This window comes from Crinia signifera, chromosome 6, assembly GCF_055691185.1.
Source record: "Crinia signifera chromosome 6, ASM5569118v1, whole genome shotgun sequence".
NCBI classification, from domain to species: domain Eukaryota; kingdom Metazoa; phylum Chordata; class Amphibia; order Anura; family Myobatrachidae; genus Crinia; species Crinia signifera.
In genome coordinates, this window is record NC_139222.1 from 257,202,682 (window position 1) to 257,225,079 (window position 22,398).

The 22,398-nt window shown below is 42.9% G+C and overlaps 1 protein-coding gene across 2 annotated transcripts in view; it reads left to right on the top strand.

Annotated features, from left to right (window-relative positions):
- Positions 1–402: 402 nt before the first annotated feature.
- The window catches only part of LOC146009244 (alpha-2-macroglobulin-like protein 1), a 120,376-nt gene continuing 98,380 nt past the window's right edge, over positions 403–22,398 (top strand). For both annotated transcript variants that reach the window (XM_083149408.1, XM_083149410.1), the window contains exons 1-8: positions 403–560; positions 6,098–6,281; positions 9,846–10,008; positions 11,595–11,647; positions 17,476–17,496; positions 19,432–19,585; positions 19,665–19,749; positions 21,272–21,395. In XM_083149408.1, coding sequence (XP_083005534.1) covers positions 493–560; positions 6,098–6,281; positions 9,846–10,008; positions 11,595–11,647; positions 17,476–17,496; positions 19,432–19,585; positions 19,665–19,749; positions 21,272–21,395 — 852 coding nt within the window. In that variant the 5' untranslated portion in view covers positions 403–492. The remainder of the gene's footprint in view (positions 561–6,097; positions 6,282–9,845; positions 10,009–11,594; positions 11,648–17,475; positions 17,497–19,431; positions 19,586–19,664; positions 19,750–21,271; positions 21,396–22,398) is intronic.

Consider the following 22,398-nt stretch of genomic DNA (forward strand, 5'->3'; position numbering starts at 1 on the left):
CACGGAGCAATGTAGGGGCATTTTCTAAGCAATCTAGACAGATTGCTTAGAAAATGCCCTGAAATCACCCAGTGTGTAGGCCCCATAAGACGTTGAAAGGTGTAAAATTGTTGTTTCCAATTGTAAAGCGCAACGGAATATGCTGCTCTATATAAGAAACTATAAATAAATAAATAAAAGGATTTAAACGTTAAGCTTGAAACATTTTATGTTTCAGCATAAACCAAGTTACAAGCTAACTTTACGGCGCTTTGCCTGAAACAACTCCTGCCTAAAGTCACCCAACTTTAACCTTAACAAAAAATCATTTGATTAGCGATGTTGAAATCCACTGCACATCCAAACACTGAGAGATAATCAAACATTGCTGAAATATTTGTTCTGCTGTGTTCAATGTCCATATTGTGTACTGCTACTGCTGTTTGGTGATAATATAACATGCAGTAATAATACAACAGCTCACAATCGCAATCTGTCCTGTAGTCCTGAGACATGGGGTCCTACACCTTGTTTGTAGGGCTCATCCTACTGCAGATCTCTTGGATGCTGGAAGCAAAACTGTGAGTAATATTTATATACAGATCACTAGATTGTAAGCTCCTCCGAGCAGGGCCCTCTACCCTAGATTTTGGTAGAGTTTTTCCATTTTTTTTTAAAGGGGCAATCATTTACACTGAAAAAAAACAGGTTGATTTTGCCATGTAAATAATTTCTGCTTTCATAATTTGGGAAAACACTACCAAAACCTCTCACTTTATGGTTCTCACACCCTATACATTTGGCCCCAGGGGTTGCAAAATTTTTACACTACTGTATGCAATGTGGCTAAATAAATGCTTTCATTAAATGTAGGGTGCATAATCTAGAACAAAAGTAAAATTGGGGGGTAATTTGAGGCCATTTATTTATTTTACAAGAAAATGATATTTATTGGCCTAATTTAAAACTTCCATATGCCTAAGTAGTCATTAAGGGGGGGAGGGGGGGTCCCAAGAGGTTCTAAATTAGGTCTGGATATTTTGACCTTAGAATAAACATCTTCTCTACCGTCCCTTATTCTCAGGGTTTTGCAACAAAAAATCTGCTACTTCAATGTGGGTTTGTAGTGGGATTGCAAAATGAATTTGCATTGCAACTTTTCAGTGAAAATGACAACTCCCATATCGCACCTAATTGGATTTACCGTTTGGAAGAAATTAGTAAAACTGTAAATTTACAGCGATTTATTCCAAGCAGTTTAGATAGTATTGAAGCTACAGAAATTAATCTCTGGAATAAGCTATTTAGGATAAAAAGCCACACTGAAAATAAATATTAAAAAATGATGCTGTATATTTTTAATTAAAGAACAACGGAAATGGAAGAATGCAAGAATGATCATGCTGTAGTATTCAAATACTGTCTAATATTACTCAGAAAAAAATATTCTGATAACAGCAGCATCAGAGAAATCAGTTTACGGGCCAAATGTAATAAGGTGAGAGATCAGAAAGTGTGAGAATTTGAGAGTTTTCCCAAATTTTTTAAAGCGGCAATCATTTACAATGCAAAATCAACCTGGTTTTTCAGTGTACATGATTGGCGCTTTAAAAAATGGGAAAACTCTCCCAAAATCTCTCAATTTTTGATTCTCGCACCCTTTTACATTTGGCCCTACGAGTGTGTGATGAGATACATGCTCAGAAAAGAGAAGTGAAGGATAAAATAGTTCCTTGTGTATCTCAGATATATTCCAGTGTATGGGCTATTTCACACACTCCGGCTCTTGCCGGGCGGCGAAAACCCGCACGGCCAGGAAGCCGTGCCGCACACAGAAGTTAATGGACACAAATGTGTCCATTCACATGGGACGGCCACGGCCCGGCCGTCTGGTTGCAGCCAGATCCCACCACTGGAAGGGACGGCTGCCGGGCTGTGGCCATCCCCTCCATTGTAAACTCCTGAGCGCGGCACGGCTTCTTGGCCGTGCGGGGATCGCCGCCTGGCAGGAGCCGGAGCGTGTCAAATAGCCCTATATGGTTGAGAACCATAAGTAGCAATTAAGGCTGAATATATAGCGCATACGCACCTTCTTTCCACATGGCTGCAGCAAAATAATTAGTTATGATAAATAGGGAGATGTGCTAAGCCTTGAGGAGTGATGAAGTACAGAGAGATAAAGTACCAGCCAATCCAATCATTTTACAGGCTGTTTTTGAATAATCACAGGCACTGATTGGGTGATAGTTTGTCTCTCTCCACTTTATCGCTTTCCAAGGCTTAGTGCATCTACCCCAATGTGAGAAAGCACCGTGTATGCTGAAGAAATACATGTGTCTGCTTTGGAAGTCCATCACGCCCGCTCATTTTACGTTACCAGTTATTAACATTGCTTTTTGGACTTGCGCCCACCCCATTGCTATTGCAAAACTCCAGGCAGCCCAGATTGCTCAAAGACTTGGGGCCAGATTTTCTAAGCTTCAAAAGTGATAAAATGGAGAGTGATAAACAGCCAGCCAATCAGCTCCTGCCTGACATTTTTCAAACACAGTCTGTGGCATGGCAGGTAGGAGATGAATGGCTGGCTGTTTATCACTCTCCATTTTATCACTTTTGAAGCTTAGAGAATCTAGCCCCATGTCTGCTTAGACAGTCAACATTGACAAAAGGTTAACATAAGCAGAAAGTCAACAATGGCCGACACATGCAAAGGTCAACTGGAGTTTTTTATTTTATTTTTTTGAACTTTTCCATGCTTTAACATCCAGGATGCATGGGGAACAAAGTGACATGCTCAGGTGATGAGAATGACACAAGAAACCTGAAAAACTCATTTCATGTGTCGAAAATTTTCCATGTTGACATTTTGCTTGTTGAACTTTTGACGCTGTCGACCTACTGCATGTTGACCATATGACAATCAAGCTAGCATGCGTCGACCTTTTGTTGTTGACCTATTGACTATCTACCTAGACATTGTTTATGAGCTAATCCACACCCCTCCTCCTTCCCCCTAAATCTACACCTATCACTGTCACACGTTACTTTCTGCCATTCTCTGGTATAGGAGTGTCCCTGGCTGAACTATGCAGACATGTGCCGCTCTTATCAGAAGGCTACTGTAACCCCAATGCCGATAAACATAATTGATTTTTATACTAGATGACCGCTTCCCTTCACTGTTGAGTCCCACATTATTCTATAAAGCTATAATTGTATACTGGAATTTAATAAAACCAAATCAACATTCTTGAAGGAGACAAAAATATTTGACAGTCTTCAGTGGCAATATGTAAGAGGGGAGAAGGGAGCGCTTGTGCTATGAACAATAATAAACAAAAATAAAAATGAAAATAAAAATAAATATGAACAATGATGTGCTTGCCTGTGGAAAAAACGGGGGGGGGGGGGGAGGGAAGGATAGGGTAGTTGTATAAAATACTTGGGCTTTAAAAAGCCTGTTGTTTGCTTACAGCCCTTTCGTGGCTTGTTTTGAGAGGATGCGGGCAGGCGGTTTCCGGGGACACGCAGTTACGGCGTCTGGCTACACTTTCCCTACAATACCTTGGTATCTTCTTCTTGGGTCAGTGCAGCGTCCGTCTGATGTTGTTTTCTGCGTCTTCCGTCTCCCTGTTGCCGCGATGCTCGATAAATTTCTGCAACCCTGAGCAGGGTATTTTTGAGCATTTCTTGCAGTGTGGTAGAAGTTTCCCACCACACTGCAAGAAATGCTCAAAAATACCCTGCTCAGGGTTGCAGAAATTTATCGAGCATCGCGGCAACAGGGAGACGGAAGACGCAGAAAACAACATCAGACGGACGCTGCACTGACCCAAGAAGAAGATACCAAGGTATTGTAGGGAAAGAGTAGCCAGACGCCGTAACTGCGTGTCCCCGGAAACCGCCTGCCCGCATCCTCTCAAAACAAGCCATGTAAGGGCTGTAAGCAAACAAAAGGCTTTTTAAAGCCCAAGTATTTTATACAACTACTCTATCCCCCCCCCCTCCCCCCTACCCCCCGTTTTTTCCACAGGCAAGCACATCATTGTTCATATTTATTTTTATTTTCATTTTTATTTTTGTTTATTATTGTTCATAGCACAAGCGCTCCCTTCTCCCCTCTTACAAATTCTATAACCCATAGAGGAGCAGCTGAAACAAAAAGCGCGGTGATACATAACTTTTTTCAGTGGCAATATACAGATATGTGCTCATACACCTTTACTGTAGTCATGCCGTACAGCCCCATTTGGGATATCTCTCAACTTTTTGATGAAATGGGGGGTGGACACATATTTGGTAGGCCACGCCCACTGAAGTGTGATTTTATTTTTTTATTTTTCAAATCATGCTGGGAGTAAGCCAAGAATTTCAACAGCTGCTGTGCTGCCCTCTACCTCTCCCAACACTGACTGGGAACCACATACTTTCACTGCTGCTGTGCAGAACAGCAGTGCCAGAATGTCCTTCAACCAGTGGTGGATTTTTCCTTTGAGCTGCAGGACTGGCCCCTGAGTAAAATACACCAATTTGATCAGCCTTAGTGAAGTCAGATGCACTCCATGGGACTGTCCTGGCTTCATGTTGACTGGCATTGACTTCATATTGGAAGTCCTACCTGCTAGTCACCAGCTGTAAAGGCAGTCCCATGGAGATGTTTCATCCCTCCAGGACTGCCAGTCCAGGCTGAGATAGGCAGAAAGCTGGTTTCCTGTAGGAAGCCACTCCCTGCCTTACTGTGAAGATATACCTGGCTTCTATGGGCTGCAACCAATGCAGTTCATAGAAGCTGGGGTATGTGCATGGGCAGTACTGTCGCCAATACTGTACAAGAGCTAGGTCAAGTACCCGTCAATTGCATTGTACAGGTACCAGGGCCCTGGGCGGGGCAGGCCTTCCAGCACTGCAAACACCTCCACCCCCCCTAAGGTCATGTAGGAACTGCCACTGCCCCAAACATCCTGCCCCCTTCCTCCTCACCCTCTCCCCCACAAGATAGTTCACCAGGAAAACCCAGTGTTATTTTCTTTATTTTCAGCCCTGGACAGGAGAAGCCTGGGGGGATGAAACCCTTTTTTTGGCACACCAGCCAGGGCTGACCAGCTGACCAGGGTGATAATGATTTGGCCAGGGGATCTTGTATAAAAAGTGTCTGATTCAGTACCTCTCTCCCAGCACAGCACCCATCACCCTTCTCTGTTAATGCGCCCCTGTGTGACATCATAACTTCAAAAGCACCACATGATATAAAATATCTTACAGTATCACCTGAGACTTTTACACATACTGTGTGTTTGTGAATATCTTTATAAGACTGTTTAATATATGGGGAACTGACATTCAGTAGTAACAATATATGGGGAACTGACATTCAGTAGTGACAATATGGGGAACTGACATTCAGTAGTGACAATATATGGGGAACTGACATTCAGTAGTGACAATATATGGGGAACTGACATTCAGTAGTGACAATATATGGGGAACTGACATTCAGTAGTGACAATATATGGGGAACGGACATTCAGTAGTGACAATATATGGGGAACTGACATTCAGTAGTGACAATATATGGGGAACGGACATTCAGTAGTGACAATATATGGGGAACTGACATTCAGTAGTGACAATATATGGGGAACGGACATTCAGTAGTGACAATATATGGGGAACTGACATTCAGTAGTGACAATATATGGGGAACTGACATTCAGTAGTGACAATATATGTGGAACTGACATTCAGTAGTGACAATATATGGGGAACTGACATTCAGTAGTGACAATATGGGGAACTGACATTCAGTAGTGACAATATATGGGGAACTGACATTCAGTAGTGACAATATATGGGGAACTGACATTCAGTAGTGACAATATATGGGGAACTGACATTCAGTAGTGAGATACAATGGAACATCGGGAGAATAATTTAAAAAAATAGTTATACTTTTTGAAATTTAGAGGCAGTATTGTTTATTGTGATGATTCTAAGCTATCAGTTTGCTATTGTCCTTGCACATGTTCTCATTTTTGATCATAATAATCATTTAGTTCCTTATGTATAACACCGCCAAATACCGTTTGTGTAACCTACTCTTTGTATGTATCATCCTCAGGCATTACGCTGTCATCTTCCCCTCTGAGTTTCGCTCCCAACATCCAGAACATGTCTGTATACACCTGGAGGGAGCTCAGGGAGAGAGCAGGGTGCGGCTGTCCCTAACCCTTGGTGATCAGAACACAACACTCATAGACAGGAACTTCCAAGAGGACTCCGTATTCAATTGTGTTCCACTCAAGGTAAATTCTGAATAAAGAAGTGAATGGACCATCTTGTCCTCCAGTCCTGCACTGAGGCTGACTGATTCCTTTTTAACTCTATAAAATATAATTTTTTTGCTACATACAGATGAGTTTTTATCATTTTGCAACATATGGTGCAGGATATATGGCTGCACTATTATACTGGATTGCTGCCACCTGTGCTCATATCATATATGGATGATTAGGGGTTTCAGCACATTAGAGCATACTTGCCTACCCTCCCGGAATGGCCGGGAGGGTCCCGCAAACCGGGTCCCCCTCCCGGTCCCCCGGGAAGGCGGCAAGTCTCCCTCATTTCCCTACAGCCCCGGCTCCCCCTCTCCCCGCGGTCTAAAAACTATGACTTTCGCGGGTCCGTTGGGAGGGTGCGGGGCTAAATGACGCAATTCGCGTCATTTCGCGTCATTTTTAGCCCCTCCCCCCACCCACGGACCCGCAAATTGAGGCTTCAGCCCGTCATGGGGGCAGGGCTTGATGACATCACCCGTGCCCCACCCCCAAAACAAAGCCTCTACCCGCCCCCTTTCACTCCTCTCCGGGCTTCTCCCGGAAAGGAGTATGCCAAAGTCGGCAAGTATGCATTAGAGTGTATGCACCATGGGTAACAACTTCTGACTCTAGCACCTCTATCACGCTGTATGGCACGTCTTCACACTCTGGCAGCATGCCAACAGGATTGTAGTGATCTGAGGATCTAGCTCCTTGATGGCTAACCTTGACACTCCAGCTGTTGTTGAACTACACATCCCAGCATGCTCTGCTTCAGATTTAGCATGGCCAAATAGCAAAACTGAAGCAGAACATGCTGGGATGTGTAGTTCAACAACAGCTGGAGTGTTAAGGTTAGCCATCAAGGACCTACCTTATGTTTGTATGCAATAGAGATGAGTGGGTTCGGTTCCTATAAAAGCGAACCCCACCAAACTGACCTGATCTGAAGAGACATCCGAGCAGTTAGAACCTTTGCGTCATTTTTCCGGATCCAGAATGAGGCCGAATGTGATCTTCCCGTTGTCGGATTCTCACAAGATCTGGGCTCTATATAAATCCCAGTGAACAACCCCATCTTCATTCCCGCAGTTGATTTCAGACATCACGGACATGGCCGCGGCCAGGCAATCTTGGCATCTAAATTTTTTCAGGGTAACCTCTTCACTTACGGTGATTAGTAAATACATTGCAGCTGCGTAGGCAAGTGCGTTCAAATGTGAACAAGTTTCTAAGGCCTTAGGAATTGTACCTTCTTACAAACCTGGGTGACAGTGCAAATTGTTACATTGCACACGATGCTGCTTGGTTAGGCGCATGGCCAGCTCAGCCATATCAGCCTCAGTCTCTTGCCTGATTCTCACCCTGGTCTAGTGATGTAGAGGGTACAGGGTGATTAACCTTGATAAAGTCCCCGGGGATGGAAGAAACGTGTAGATACTGTCTGCAAACCTTGCCATACGAAGGTTGGAACCAAAATATCCGGATCAGGAGATTACATCTGTGAGCAAGACAGGGTGACCAGGACCTTGGCTTATAACTCATGCCTTTTAGAACTGTTTGATTTCAGTTCTCTACCGATCTGGTAATTATTCCACCACCACTTTGGCATATGATCTATAGCAGGGGATGGGGAACCTTTTTTGTGCCAAGGGCTGTTTGTATGGGGAAAAAATCCTTCGGGGGCCATATGTAAAATTTTCTCTTACAAATTGTACTGCAGCAGCCGTCCCACGCTCCGGCAGCTGCCACTGAATAGGACTGACAGTCTCCGGCTACTGTTGATTAAGAGGAATCTCATGAGAACTACTGACCTCTCGCGAGAATTCCCCTGTACTTGACTCCTGGCAAAGCCGCCGGGCGGGTGGGTGGACCACTTAGAATGGCTACGGGGGCCGCATATGGCCCCTGGGCCTGAGGTTCCTCACCCCTGATCTATAGCAATGTACCCCATGTGCTATTTGAGATACATATTTTAATATTTATTTTATCTTCTGAATTAAAAAATTGTATGCTGTGCTTCACTATAGTTGATAGTTTCTTTTTTGCATGAAACATCATTATGCATTGGGAAAGTGACACAGCATTTGGATTGATGAACTACATATCCAGCGCCTGATAGGCCATCTATTCCAGTTTTTTTTTTTTTTATACACACATTCTGATGTTTGTAGAGTCATCTGAGATGGAATTAAAACGATTTCATTTTTTTTTATTACAGAAATTCACATACAATACTATATAATATTTTTTTTTTTTAACAAATCTTAAGCTGGCCATACACTTTTGCGACTTCTACAAGTAACATTAGATTTCCCTTGAACTGCCCGGGAGCTTCTCAGGTGGCAGTATCACATGAGACATATTGCATCTTGTCCTTTTGCATGCAAAATATATCCCATGATGCAATCCCAGCCAAGACTCCGACCCTGATAGATCCTTAGTGCAGAACTAGCGATCTAGGGGCTCTTATTCAATGCAGATCAGATTGGATCAGAGCTTAAACACATCCGATTTAATGTAATGGAATTACGTTTTATTTCATATTAGTAATTTCATTATTTATTTAGTTATTGGTTTTTCTTTTCCTTTTTTATGTATTTGTCTATCATTTAACATCGCCTTACAGGTAAGATTTCATAACCATAAGGGAGTATGACTTTAATGAACCACTCTTATTTTACATTCTATTAAAAGAACAAGAAAATTTTGCACTTGAGTATATTATTCGTTAATTTTCTAAACTAAAATTACACAATACAGACAAAATATTTTTGGAATAATTAGTTCACATCCATCAATTTTAGACGTTTCAACAAACATTGAAGGGAAGTCATATAAAAGTTGTAAATTCGTTAGTCTGTAAATTGTTCTATTAAATACAACAGGAAAAAATATCATACACGGAAAAGAACAAGAGCACGAATGCGTTGTCACAGCAATAGAAATGAATATTATATTGAAAATTGCGGTACTCATACATCCTATGCACTGAAAATTTAACACAGGTCAAAATTGACCCGAACGACTGATGTTAGAATTTTTACTGTGCAAAAACTACCATTTGAAATAAAAATTTACACATAACTGAACATTTACTTTGACTATGGAAACAAAGTCACTAAATATTTTTGAAAAATTCCAAAAAAATATAATAGATCTAAAAGAAATAAATTTGATATGGGTCAAAAAAGACCCGAACACCCTAGGAAGGTTAATTGAATCCACTGAACAGCAATCAATTAATGAAATGCCTGTTAAAAACAATTGAGTGAAGCAGGATTTATTCAGGTACAACTTAATAAAAGATGTAAAAATCAATTATTGCCTGTTTAATATTTGTATATATAGTTATTTATATTTGAAATTACAGAATAGTTTATGTACAGTAATTCAAGGGTAAAAATCCTAGAACCTTGGATTTAATTAAATAAAACACAAAAAAACAAGGAAATTCCCAAAGTGATTAGATATTTTTTATAGTCATGGTATTTTTCAGACAGTTCATGTTCTGGCAAATTCATAACAATACCTCTCGATTCATTGTTATAGGTTCCTCATCCATATGAAGGCACGGACCAGGTCGGAACACTGACAATCTCCATTGAAAATGCAAAAGAGGTTGTTTCCGAAAGCAGTAAAGTTATTGTGAAGAAGGAAAGAACCAGTACACTGGTCCAGACAGACAAAGCTGTGTACAAACCAGGACAAACTGGTGGGTTTGCAATTGGAGAAGGGGAACAACAGTTTACTAATTCCAACATTTATTTACGTTTAGTTTTTTAAATGAAAATAGAATGAAAGTCAAATGAGAAGTGTGTATCTCTAAAGATACCTTTGCTGTTCGAGGATTTGATTGCTATGCAGTCTTTGCTAACTCTGTACTATTTAAATATAATTCATGCTATCTGCATTCAATCTGCACTATATAGGCAGGTATTCAATGTTTGCTCTGGGGAGCTGCAGCGAATCCTGTGTAGGATTCGCTGCACTTTCTCCCAATTCTCCCTGTAGGGAGATTCACCGGGCATCCCGCCCGTTCTCCCTATTCAACGCCTCAGGGGCTCTCTGCCCCTGGTGGCGAATTTTAACCCCCCCGGCGAATGCCGCCGGGGAGCTGGGGAACGGCTGCAGGCAGGGAGATGGAAGCCCCCCTGCCTGCGCCGGACACTGCGGGGGTGAAGGAGGGCTTTGGGGGACAGAGGGAGAGCCCCCAGAGCTGGCAGGGGGCTTTGTTAGGGAGCCGCTTCACACTGGTCCCGATCGTGCATGTGTAATGATCGGGACGAGTGTGCAGTGAATATATGAATATTAATGAGCGGCTCCCGGCTCGGCCCCCTGCTGGTGAATGTGTATAAAAAAAATATATATATATACAGGTTGAGTATCCCCTATCCGAAATGCTCGGGACCACGAGCATTCCGGATAGGGGAATTTTCCGGTTTTTGGAATAAATTTTTGTAGCCATACTTACCTGTCCCCTGAAGGTGTCCGGTGGTCCCTCGGTGTCCGCGCAGTCCCCGGGCGTCCACAGCAGGCCTCCGGCATCTTCTTCTGGTCTCCAGCGGTCCCAGGAATGGATTGCACGAGTGTGCGCGCGCACCGGTGACGTCACCGGCGCGCGCGCACACTCGCGCAATGCATTCCTGGGACCGCTGGAGACCCTGGAGAAGATGCCGGAGGCCTGCTGTGGACGCCCTGGGACTTGGGAAGTATGAAAAGAGGGTTAGGGGGGGTTAAAAAAAAAAAAAAATTCGAATGATTCCAAAAACCACGGTTTTTGGAATAATTCGGATAGGGGATGCACGGATAGGGGATACTCAACCTGTATTGTTTAAAAAAAAAAATTAAAATATATTCATGTGCTGCAAGCACATGAATAAAAATAGCATGCCCCTTCACAGAAAAAAAAATCTGATTTTTTGACACCAAAATAAAAATAAAAAAGGCTTTATTTTCAAAGATCACATTCCAGTTCTCCAGAAAAAGATGACAAATGTAAAATGGAGAATCCGGGGAAAATCACTGGAGAAAGCAGTTCTCCACTTCAGCATTGAATACACTCTTTTTGATTTCAGCTGAACGGGAGCGCGCATCAAATCGATTTGGGATAGATTTTAACAAGTTCATTTAAATCATCTTGATTTTAGCTGATGGAGGGTAATTTAAAATATAACATTAAAGTCCATCTTTACATGCACTGCTTGATTGCATAAATATTGGCACTTACTTTCTAACCTTTGGGATCCTATTACAATAGTTTCAGAATGATACATTTACCCTGTGTTTATACTTTTGCAGTGAAATTCAGAATTCTTTCTCTCAATAAGGATCTGCAGCCAGCGCATAGACAGGTACAGTAAGCGTGGACACAGAATTTCAGAAAAAAAAAGGATTTATGTCATTGTATTGAAAATCCACATATGTAAAAATATACACACATGTACTGAAAAGATAAAGAAGATGCAAAGTTTAGGAATCAATATACAGTAACATATTGTATACATGAATATACATGGTCAAACAGCAGGAATAAAAGGATGCAGATGAACCCTTTGAGTGCCAAGTGAATTAGTCAAAGTAGGTGTGAAAATTGCCAAATAAACATTTCTATTCGTCATAATGACCTGTAATGTTAACCTTATGTAGGGAATATAATCTCTTTTTACACAACATTTTTTTATTTGAATTTATATAACAAATGTGAGCAACTGGCATTTTAGAGCTTACTTTGTACATGAAGTTGGCACTCAAAGGGTTAAACTTAGAAAAGAAGGTACACTTAACGCAAATTGTGGGCCTGATTCGGACCTATCCGCTAGGCTGCATAAATTTGTAGCCTAGCAAACAGGTAAGCGCTACCCTGCCGAATGCCCCACCCCCGTGTACTCCAACACATCCCCTTGCATGCAGCCAAAGGGGAGAGAAATCATTGATGGTCGCTGACCAAGGAATGATTTTTCTCCCCTTCGGTACTAAAAGTCAGTCTAATCTATTTCTGCGCTGATCACCGAATACAGGACGCTGACATCAAGCAGGCAACGCCACGCCTACGTTCCCAGAGGAACACCCACCGTTTTTATGGGGACACCCACACATTGGTTACCTCTTTTCATTTTTAGAAGCAAGTGGTAAATTTAATCCTGCGAGATGTTATTGTGACCAGAGGTGGTGATTTTAAAATTAATCTTATCAACACAATGCTAAATCTAATCATCTGTATATAAATATTCTTCATATATATATATATAAAATGTTAGCAGACATGTGGAATGTTTCGCCCTAATGTATTAAAAAAAATAGTTACCAGCCTGTCATAATGACAAAACAACGTAACAGTAATGTCAGCACCAGAACAAAGCAAAAATGAATTGCGCCATCTAGTGTGGACAAAACTTGAATTTCACCCATAGAGACGAGGAGCAGTTTTTTATTATATAGGATAATGTTCCCATATAATATTCCTTTTTTGTTCTTAAACATCTATCAACTTATTAAAATATTTTACACTAGCTGACCCGCCCGGCGTTGCCCGGGACAACCTTGGTTTTGTTTTTTTTATTTCCAAAATTGCTGTAAAATGTCGTCTTATGGCTCAAGATTGTAATTTATTAAAACCTCCACCATAATGTTAGAATGTGTTTGCATTGATACTCAATGCCAGCAATGAAATCAGGTGTGGTGTTGTTTGAAACGCACCACTCCTGACTTGATAGCTTGTGTGTGTTGATGAATTCCACATCCACTCCTGAGATTTAGCACCTACTGTATGATGCATTTATTTTTGTGTGTTTGTGTGCATTGTACTGTTTTTATGTGTGTTGTAGTGTTTGTGGGTGTGTGTACTGTGGTGTGTTGTGTTGTATCTGTCCAATGTGTGTGAGGTGCGCTACGTATAAATATGTGTGTGCCATGGTCGAAGTGGAAATTTTGAAGTGGGGGTATGGTAAGGTATGGGAAATTAAAGGCTGAAGTTATGTGCACACTCCAGAAAAAGAGGGTGCTGCCACTTAAAAGGAGGCATGTCCTCGAGTGTAGTGTACCATGCTGTATGCCCCTTGTACACATTATGCAAAACAGTAGTAGACCCCCTTACACTTGCCCCTTAATTATTATGCCATGCGGAAAGATCCCAAATTTCCCTTATGCGACACAGAATGAGCAAAAAAATTCACATTATACCACCCGGAAAGAGCCAAAATTCCCATTATGCTACATAAATTGAGGCAAAATTCACGTTATGCAACATGGATTGAGGCAAAATTCACATCATGCCACCTGGAATAAGCCCAAATTCACATCATGCCTCCCAGATTGAGCCACAATTCAAATTATGCCACACAGAAAGTGCCAAAATTCACTTTATGCCACCTGGATTGAGCAAAAATTCACATTATGCCACATTGCGGGGTGACGCATGGACAGAGATGGTGGGGTGATGCAGGGATAGAGATGGTGGGGTGATGCAGGGACAGAGATGGCTGGGTGATGCAGGGACAGAGATGGCTGGGTGATGCAGGGACAGAGATGGCTGGGTGATGCAGGGACAGAGATGGCTGGGTGATGCAGGGACAGAGATGGCTGGGTGATGCAGGGACAGAGATGGCTGGGTGATGCAGGGACAGAGATGGCGGGGTGATGCAGGGAGAGAGATGGTGGGGTGATGCAGGGAGAGAGATGGCGGGGTGACGCAGGAACAGAGATGGTGGGGTGACGCAGGGACATGCACCTCTATGTCACACTACATGTCATATTCATCCCACCTGCTACCTGTCACATTCATCTGACCCTGCTCCTGTTTACATCAATAGGGGAAGCCCAACCTCCAGACCGCAGCATCCTGTGGTCAGTATGGAGGTTGGACGGAGGTCAAACACAGCCTCCGCTGCAGTCTGCTGTACTTTGCAGACAGCAGCGGAGTCAGAGAGGGGGTGAATGGATGTCTGTGTGCAGCATCCATTCACCTCGCAGAAGGGGGTGCACGGGGGCTGGGGGCAGCCCAGCAGCTTACTTTGGTGCTGGGCTTGCCCCCAGGGCAATGATCGGCGGTCCTGGCAGGGGTGATCGCGGTCCCAGCGCCTGAAGATGATGTCATCTTCAATCGCCACCTCCGTCTACACTGCAGGTAGGCCCCACTGTGTAAACGGTGCTAATCCCGAATCCGACTTGGCTTGGATCCGTGTTCCAAATGCGATGTCGGATCCAGGTTTTTTGGGGTGTGGGTGTGTGTGTTCTGTGTGTTTGTGTGTGTTGTACTGTTTTGGGGTGTGTTGTAGTGTATATGGGTGTGTTATGTATGTGTGTGTGTGTGTTGCGTGTATCTGTCCAATGTGTAAGTGTGTGTGGTGTGCTACGTATACAGTATATGTGTGTGTAGTGTGCTGTGTGTGCGTATATGGTGTACTGTGTGTGTGTGTACAATGTGTACGTGTGTGTGTGTGATGTGTGGTCTATGTATTTCCCCAATTATTCCCAATTGTTGAAAGCCTTCACCATAATGCTAGAATGTGTGTTCTTTTGTCATCGGTTTCCCAGATTGTAAATTTGTTTTCCAGATCATTAATTAAGGCAAATTGAACCTCTGTGTTTTTTTACATTTCTAAGTGAAGTTTCCCAAAAATGTGCCCGCAATGCAACAGACATGCACACGCACACACACACACACTCTTCAACTTATTATATAAGATTATCATCACTTATTATAGCCCCTTACACGTGCAGAAATACAAAGCTGTTTTGAATAGTGAAACACGTGTTGGCATAATGTCCTTTTGAATGTCTGATAGCTAAAAGTGAATTACTGCTAACTTAGTATTGTGTACTGCTGATAATTATATATCTGTACCCAAATATTAGGGAGAGTTAAATGCTTTAGATGGCAGACGATTTATTCACCACATAAGAATGAATTAAATGTATTGAACAAGCTGAGAGAGATCCCGGTTATGATTTATTTTAAATATACAACCTTGCAATAGGCAGCAATTTAATACCTATAACTTTAGTAATTGCTACAACTAAATTTATATAATTTGGTCACAAGAGGGCGGTAAAGAGTTATTGAACTCAGTTATTCAACAATAAATATATATCTACCTACTCACCGAGCAGTAGCGTAAGTATTAAATTTGCGTCCCCATTGCTGAAAATTTCGGTCCCGGTATTCCTCGAACAACTGTTAATGAAAACTGACCCTCACAAAATGGCTGTTGTATGGGGCAGCCATTTTGTGACAGTCAGTTTTCATAAGCAGCAGGAGCCAGGAGGAGAGCCGGGACTGCAGACAAGTAAATCTGTGGTTCCTGGCCACAGACACGGCAGATCCCGGAAGGCAGCAGTGGCATAACAATAGCCCTGCAGACCCCCCGGTGCCCACACTTTCTCAGCATCTCCCCGCCATCGCGGGGTCTGCAGAGCTATTGGTCAGCCACTGTTGCCTAGGCGTTCACAAAGGCAGGGAGGGATCCCAGCTCACAGGAGATATTCTCCCTTGTGGGTGTCAAAGACCCCCATAGAAGGAGAATAGAAGTGAACCTGTGGTGAGCGAATCGAGCCACCGCACTCGCAGCGTGGCGAGTGTAGTGAGCCCGCAAGGGGCTTCTTTGCGCTCGCCCACCTGTCAGAGCACCAGCATTCGGGATTCCAACGTCAGAATACTGACTGTCGGGATCCCTCCTGTCAGGCCTATACCACACCCAAAGCCGCAGAGGGGTGTATTACATGCAGATGCCTCCTGCTGCACTAGTGATCTGTGTTGCATTGTAGTACACAGCATCGGATCAAAGCGTCGCGCCACCTGCAGCAGGCTCCTGTCATTGCAGAAGAGCTAACAGTTTACACCCAGGTGCGGCCCACCCTCCCTTTCCCCTGCCCCTATCTAGTGACATCACTGCCTGTAGATTTACTCTTATTTATAGAAAATAGTATGGGTTACATTATACAGGTTGAGTATCCCTTATCCAAATATCCGTTATCCAAATTATTCCGAAAACCATACATTCCAGAAAGTGAAGAAATTTGTTTTTTCTTGTTAAAAGCACTACTGGTGACATCTGTAACAGCACTACTGGGGACATGATATGTAACTGGCACTACTGAGGACATGATTTGTAACTGGCACAAAATATGTGCAAGAAAATGATTGCTTGGCATTCATATTCAGTACCTGAGATAGTACACAAACTTTGTTTCATGTTTTCAAACCATGTTTTATGCACAAATAAAATATATTTCGTGTTTGATGTGTTTATACAACATAAATGCAAGATACCTCAAGCTACATCATTGTAATATAAAAATAATCTGAAATACAGAACAATCCGTTATCCAAAAGTCTTCTGGTCCCAAGCATTTTGGATAAGGGATACTCAACCTGTATTTTATAGTATGTGTGTAACATGAGATATTGTAAAGTATAGGTTTCAGTCATATTTTGGACTGTCATTTTTCAGCCATGACAAGGAATTTGTAATCAGTATATATCTCCTATATATGATTGTGTTGATAACATTTGAGACATCACAAATAATAATATTTTAGCATTTGAGTAAAAGAAGAATGAAATAGCACCATATCTCCAAACGTCTTTGAAGTGTTAGTCGGGACTCTGCCGCAATGGTGCTTAAAAGGGGTGTGGTATTATTAAAAGGGGTGTGGCTTCACAGGAATGATGCTCAAGCGAGACACGCCTCCTATTTTTTGTCACTGTGGGGGCATGGTCAGCTCTCAGGGCCAGATGCACTAAGCTTCAAAAGTGATAAAATGGAGAGTGATAAACAGCCAGCCAATAAGTTTCTACCTGCCATGTCACAGACTGTTTGGAAAATGACAGGTAGGAACTGATTGGTTGGTTGTTTATCACTCTCCATTTTATCACTTTTGAAGCTTAGTGCCTCTGGCCTAATGTGAGCTGCTGGCATGCCCCCATCCCCCCTGTCCCCCATGATAAACACAGCATTTATTCATCACTGCTCTGCTTACCATGACTCCCAACTGCCCTCCCTCCCCCGCCACGGGACACAGCTGCCTGTGGGAGGGACAGTGAGATGGTCCCAAATACTGACAATGAACATGGAGTAAAAGTATAAATACTACAGGCTAACATTGCCAGTCTCACAAAGCACATGTGCTGTCATTTAATTATATGGGTTTATTTTTAAATGTCTGTTTTTTTCTTTTTCAGTTTCCAGTTGTTGAGCTGCAGGTAAAAACTTGTAATTACACAATTTAATAATAGAAAGCACAGATTTCATGAAAACTGCAATGTAATATGCTGTATATATGAGGAAAGGACCTCAGTGTCCCAGTGGCTGTTGCTGTGGCCAACCTCTATATGGCTTTGGTCAGCTGCCACAGAGGGTTGTTTAACCATTATAGAGGGCATTATTTGGACCACTTTATGATTGTAAGACAAAGTATGCTTCGTTATTAACCCCTTCCCGACACAGCCTGTTTTTGCCTTCCTGACAGAGGCCTTTTTTTCAAATCTGACAGGTATCACTTGAGTGGGGATAACTTTTTTTTGCTTTTACTTATCCCAGTGATTTTGAGATTGTTTTCCCGTGACACATTGTACTTTAAATTAGTGGTAAATTTTGGTCGATACAGTTTTTTTTTTTTTTGTGAAAAATACCAAAATGTCGTAAAAAAATGGAACATTTTGCTATTTGCAAAATGTAAAATTTTCTGCTTGTGAGACAAATAATCATACCACTCAAAATAGTTAATAACTAACATAAACCATATCTAAACTTTATTATAACATCATTATTTCAACCTCCTTTAATTTTTTTGGACACTAGGGGGCAGCAGAGTCTAAATTTTACACATCACACAGTTTAACGCTGCTTTTGGTTGTTCACGTTTGAACAGCCAATCGCAGCGATCGCCCATGACGGGGGGCATCGCTGCCCCCCCTGGGCAATGAGGGAGGATGTCTGCTGTCAGGGACAGCAGACATCGTCCCTCTGTCACCGCGTCTGTAGACGCGGTGACAATTCAAAGGCATGACGTACATTTATGCCATGTGTCGGGAAGTACATCCCGACCATGACGTAAATGTACGTCAAATGTCGGGAAGGGGTTAACAAATTACCCCTTCTTTCAAAGTGAATCGTCGATCCGTCTAAAAGATACAGATCTTTTCACTGATTGATCTGCTGGATCCCAGCTCTCGCTAGTGACCCGTTTAGTCCATCTCTAGAAATGAATGTAGTACAGTACTTCGTGGTCAGTACATTGTATTATCCATTTGGACACTTACAAAATGATGTCAGATGCTAACAAACATGGCCTCCCTCACAGAATAAGGAATGGAGTATACAGTATTGGGGCAGATGTATTAAGATTGGAGAAGAGATAAACTGGAGATACAGATGGAGTAGGCTCCATCCTTGCTGGCGGATCACCAGAACGTCCCCGCTGGCGATCCGCCAGCAGCCTCGCCATCCAACATACTGAGACGCGCGTGCGTCTCACGCGCACGCGCGTCTCAGTCTCCGTCGCCAGCGTGACGGAAACCCTGTCTGTCTCCGCCTCAGGGAGATGGACAGGGTTAAGCGGGGGTTAGGGCAAGCCGGCAGGGAACCCGGGGGAACGGATGGAAGTGCCGTCGGAAGGGAACGCGCGCGCCTCTCGTGTGCGCGCGCCCCTCGTGCGCGCGCGCCCCTTCTCGCCATCGATATGGCGCTAGCGGGGGATGGCGGCATGCATCGCCAGCGCCATCCCCTGCCAGGATGAGCCCTACTCCATCTGTAAAGTGGAGATAAAGTACCAGCCAATGAACTGGGATTGAAAATGACAGTTGGGAGTTGATTGGCTTAATCTCCTTTCACTTTATTTCCAGTTTATCTCTTCTCCAGGCTGAATACATCTGCCCCAATGAGGCAGATGTATTAAGCCTTAACAAGAGATAAATGCAGTGGTGATAAAGAGAGATAAACATCCAGCCAATCAGCTCCTTACTGACTTTTTTCAAACACAGCCTATAACATGTCAGTTAGCAGGTGATTGGCTGGACGTTTATCTCTCTTTATCACCCTTGCATTTATCTCTTGTTAAGGCTTAATACATCTGCCCCATTATGAGGAAATGTATACTGTATCTAAGATGAGATGAATGTGTTATGGCACTCTTATAGGATCCAAGCAAGAACCGGATTGGTCAGTGGCTGAATGTGAGTCTCCGTCAGGGGATTGCAGATCTCTCCCTTCCTCTCTCCTCCGAGCCCCAGCTGGGGGATTATTCTATTCGGGTGGATAACATAGTCCATACATTCAGTGTGGAGGAATATGGTAAGGAACCTTCCTATGCTGCAATATGTAGAATGGGTTCCTGAGTCACCTCTGACTTCTTTCCAATTTATCTCTACAGTGCTTCCAAAATTTGAGGCCACCCTTCAGTTCCCTAAGTATGTTATGTTCAACAGTGACCACGTCTCAGTTCAGTTATGTGGAAGGTGAGTGGGACATTTAAGTCAATTTATGTAACAACTGTACAGATGGAATGTAAGACAATGATGTCATATTTTCATTTTTCTTTAATAAATGGTGAACTCTGAATAGTTTTCAATAAAAAAAATCTTAGAGTATGTTACCGGTCTACTACAAGCTACCAGCATCCATCACACAACTTCTCGCACAACATCATAAGTTTAATATGTGTAGTGCCAATAAAGTTTTTTTTTCTTTTGATTTTTCTTCATGTTATATTTTTACATACACTCAGTATTTGACCAGTTGTGTGGTGATTGTTGGCACATTTTTTATGTGTCATTTTTAAATGTGTCGACCTAAAGCCTGTCAACCTTTAGCGGTCGACCTACTGCATGTCAGCCTTCTCGTGGTCGACCTAGTGTCCGTATACCTGAATTTGTATACTACATCTAGGGCCTGGTTCTGGTTCACTTGCAAAAGCAAATTCTCTCTCTCTAATGTACAAAACCATGCTGCACTGCAGGTGGGGCAGATGTAACTTGTGCAGAGAATTAGATTGGGGTGTTATTTTGTTTCTGTGCAGGGTAAATACTGGCTGCTTTTTTTTTACACTGCAATATAGATATCCGTTTGAAGTACAAACTCCACCCACATCTAACGCTCTCTGCACATGTTACATCTGCCCCACCTGCAGTGCACATGGTTTTGTCCATTAGAGAGAGAATTTGAATTGTGCAAGTGAACCAGAATCAGGCCCCTAGTACTTTTAGAAAAGTAGATAGTGTACAGATAATGCATGACCATTTCCATAGATGTAGAAATCCCTGCATTATAATAACACTTGCTCCTAATCATGTAGGAAATCGTTAGTTGGATCTTTGTCTATAATTGTTAATATAAATCAATCATGTGATGCTCCTACAGTATAACCTTCTTCTATATAATCCATAGTTTTTGTAAAGGCCCATACACACCCCCATACAGCAGGTTTGAGCGGTTTTCAGCTCAAAGCCGCCTAGTGTGTAGTGTTCCGGAAGCGCTGCTGTGCACTCCAGCAACATCGCCATGAAAGCCGTTCATCTGCTGGTTATACCGGCAGATGAGCGGCTTTCAGGACGGCTTTGCATAGCGCTGCGCTATTCAACGACTTCCCCCCCCCCCCCCCTCCGTCGGCGCCGGGCAGGCGGAAAGCCGTTCAGTGTGTATGCACTGAGCTGCTTTCCCCACGCATCATCGCTGTCCATAGTCGCCCAGTGTGTATGGACCTTAATAAGCATGCTATTAGTAGAATAGGGTTATTATTCATGTGATGCCAGGATTTTATTTTGTATTTTCCAGTTTTCAGTCAATGTACTGTATCTCCGTCTGTAAGGAGCGTATTCAATTAGCCGCTGCGCTGACTACATCCTCAAGCTACTTAGATAGAGCCTTTGTGGTAATTAGCTGCAGGGTATACCCTGAGGCTACTTGCATATGCCCCTGATTCCACCAACAGATAGTTTACGAGTGATATACTGTACTGTTTACTCATCACATCTCTCTTAGGTACACATATGGGAAGCCAGTCCAAGGGAATTACAGTGCTACCGTGTGTCGAAAACCTGGTTATTTTCGGTGGAATGTTGACCTTACAAAACAAGAAGAAATTTGTGTTCATTTCAGTGGAAAGGTGAGATCATAAGAAAGTTAATTTACAAAAATGCTGATTAAGATTAATGAAAGTTTAAGTGAGATCAAATACAGTGTTTCCTATGTCAGGGCCAAAACTTGGGTTTCCGGCGCCCGGGGCAAGGCAGTCATTTGGTGCCCCCCCCCCCTTCCCCTGTCAGGGGGGGGGGGGCAAATGACCGCCTTGCCCCTGGCGCCGGAGACCCCCCCTCCACGCTGACAACATACATACCTGTGTGCAGCCAGCGTGGGTCCGGGGACAGGCATCGGGGTTTCGGGGACTGGTGTAGCTGGTGTAGCCGCTGTTGCGGCAGCTTTCACTCCGTCCATCTCCTACTAGCGCTATTTGCCTGGCGGCGGGAAGCGCTGATAACTTTGAAAAGACTTGCCGGACGCTGATTGGCTGAATTCAGCCAATCAGCTGCGTCAAGTCTTTTCAAAGTCATCAGCCCTGTGTTTCCAATAAGACAGGGAAATGGCGTTTTGGGAGACATTTTGCTTAGAGAATGATTTGCCTACATACCTACATAACTGTGCTGGTTATATAGGTTTGTTATATATTGGCCATAACATTGTGGAGTTTATTTGCTTTCTTTAGTGATTTCTGTTACATCCAAATATATTGAGCCACTTGTCATTTATCGTAAAGCCGTATTAAGCTGGTGGTAGTGGCTTAGAGTCAGAGGGACAACCTCCAGCCAATCGTCTACTCAAACCATGACTATTGTAACGTCACATTTACATATTCCCCAAAAGAACTTAAATATAAAAAAATATATACTGTATGATTCATCATTATAATAAAATTAATTTATTTGTTATTTAGCCTGTCTGAGTAGATAACAAGTTTACTTTTTTAGTAGCATATATTCATGCAGTCGACTAAGGGGGGTAGTCGACTGCATGATTCATGCAGTCACAATGCTGCGAAATCGTAGCATATATTCATGCAGTCACAATGCTGCGAAATCGTAGCATATATTCATGCAGTCACAATGCTGCGA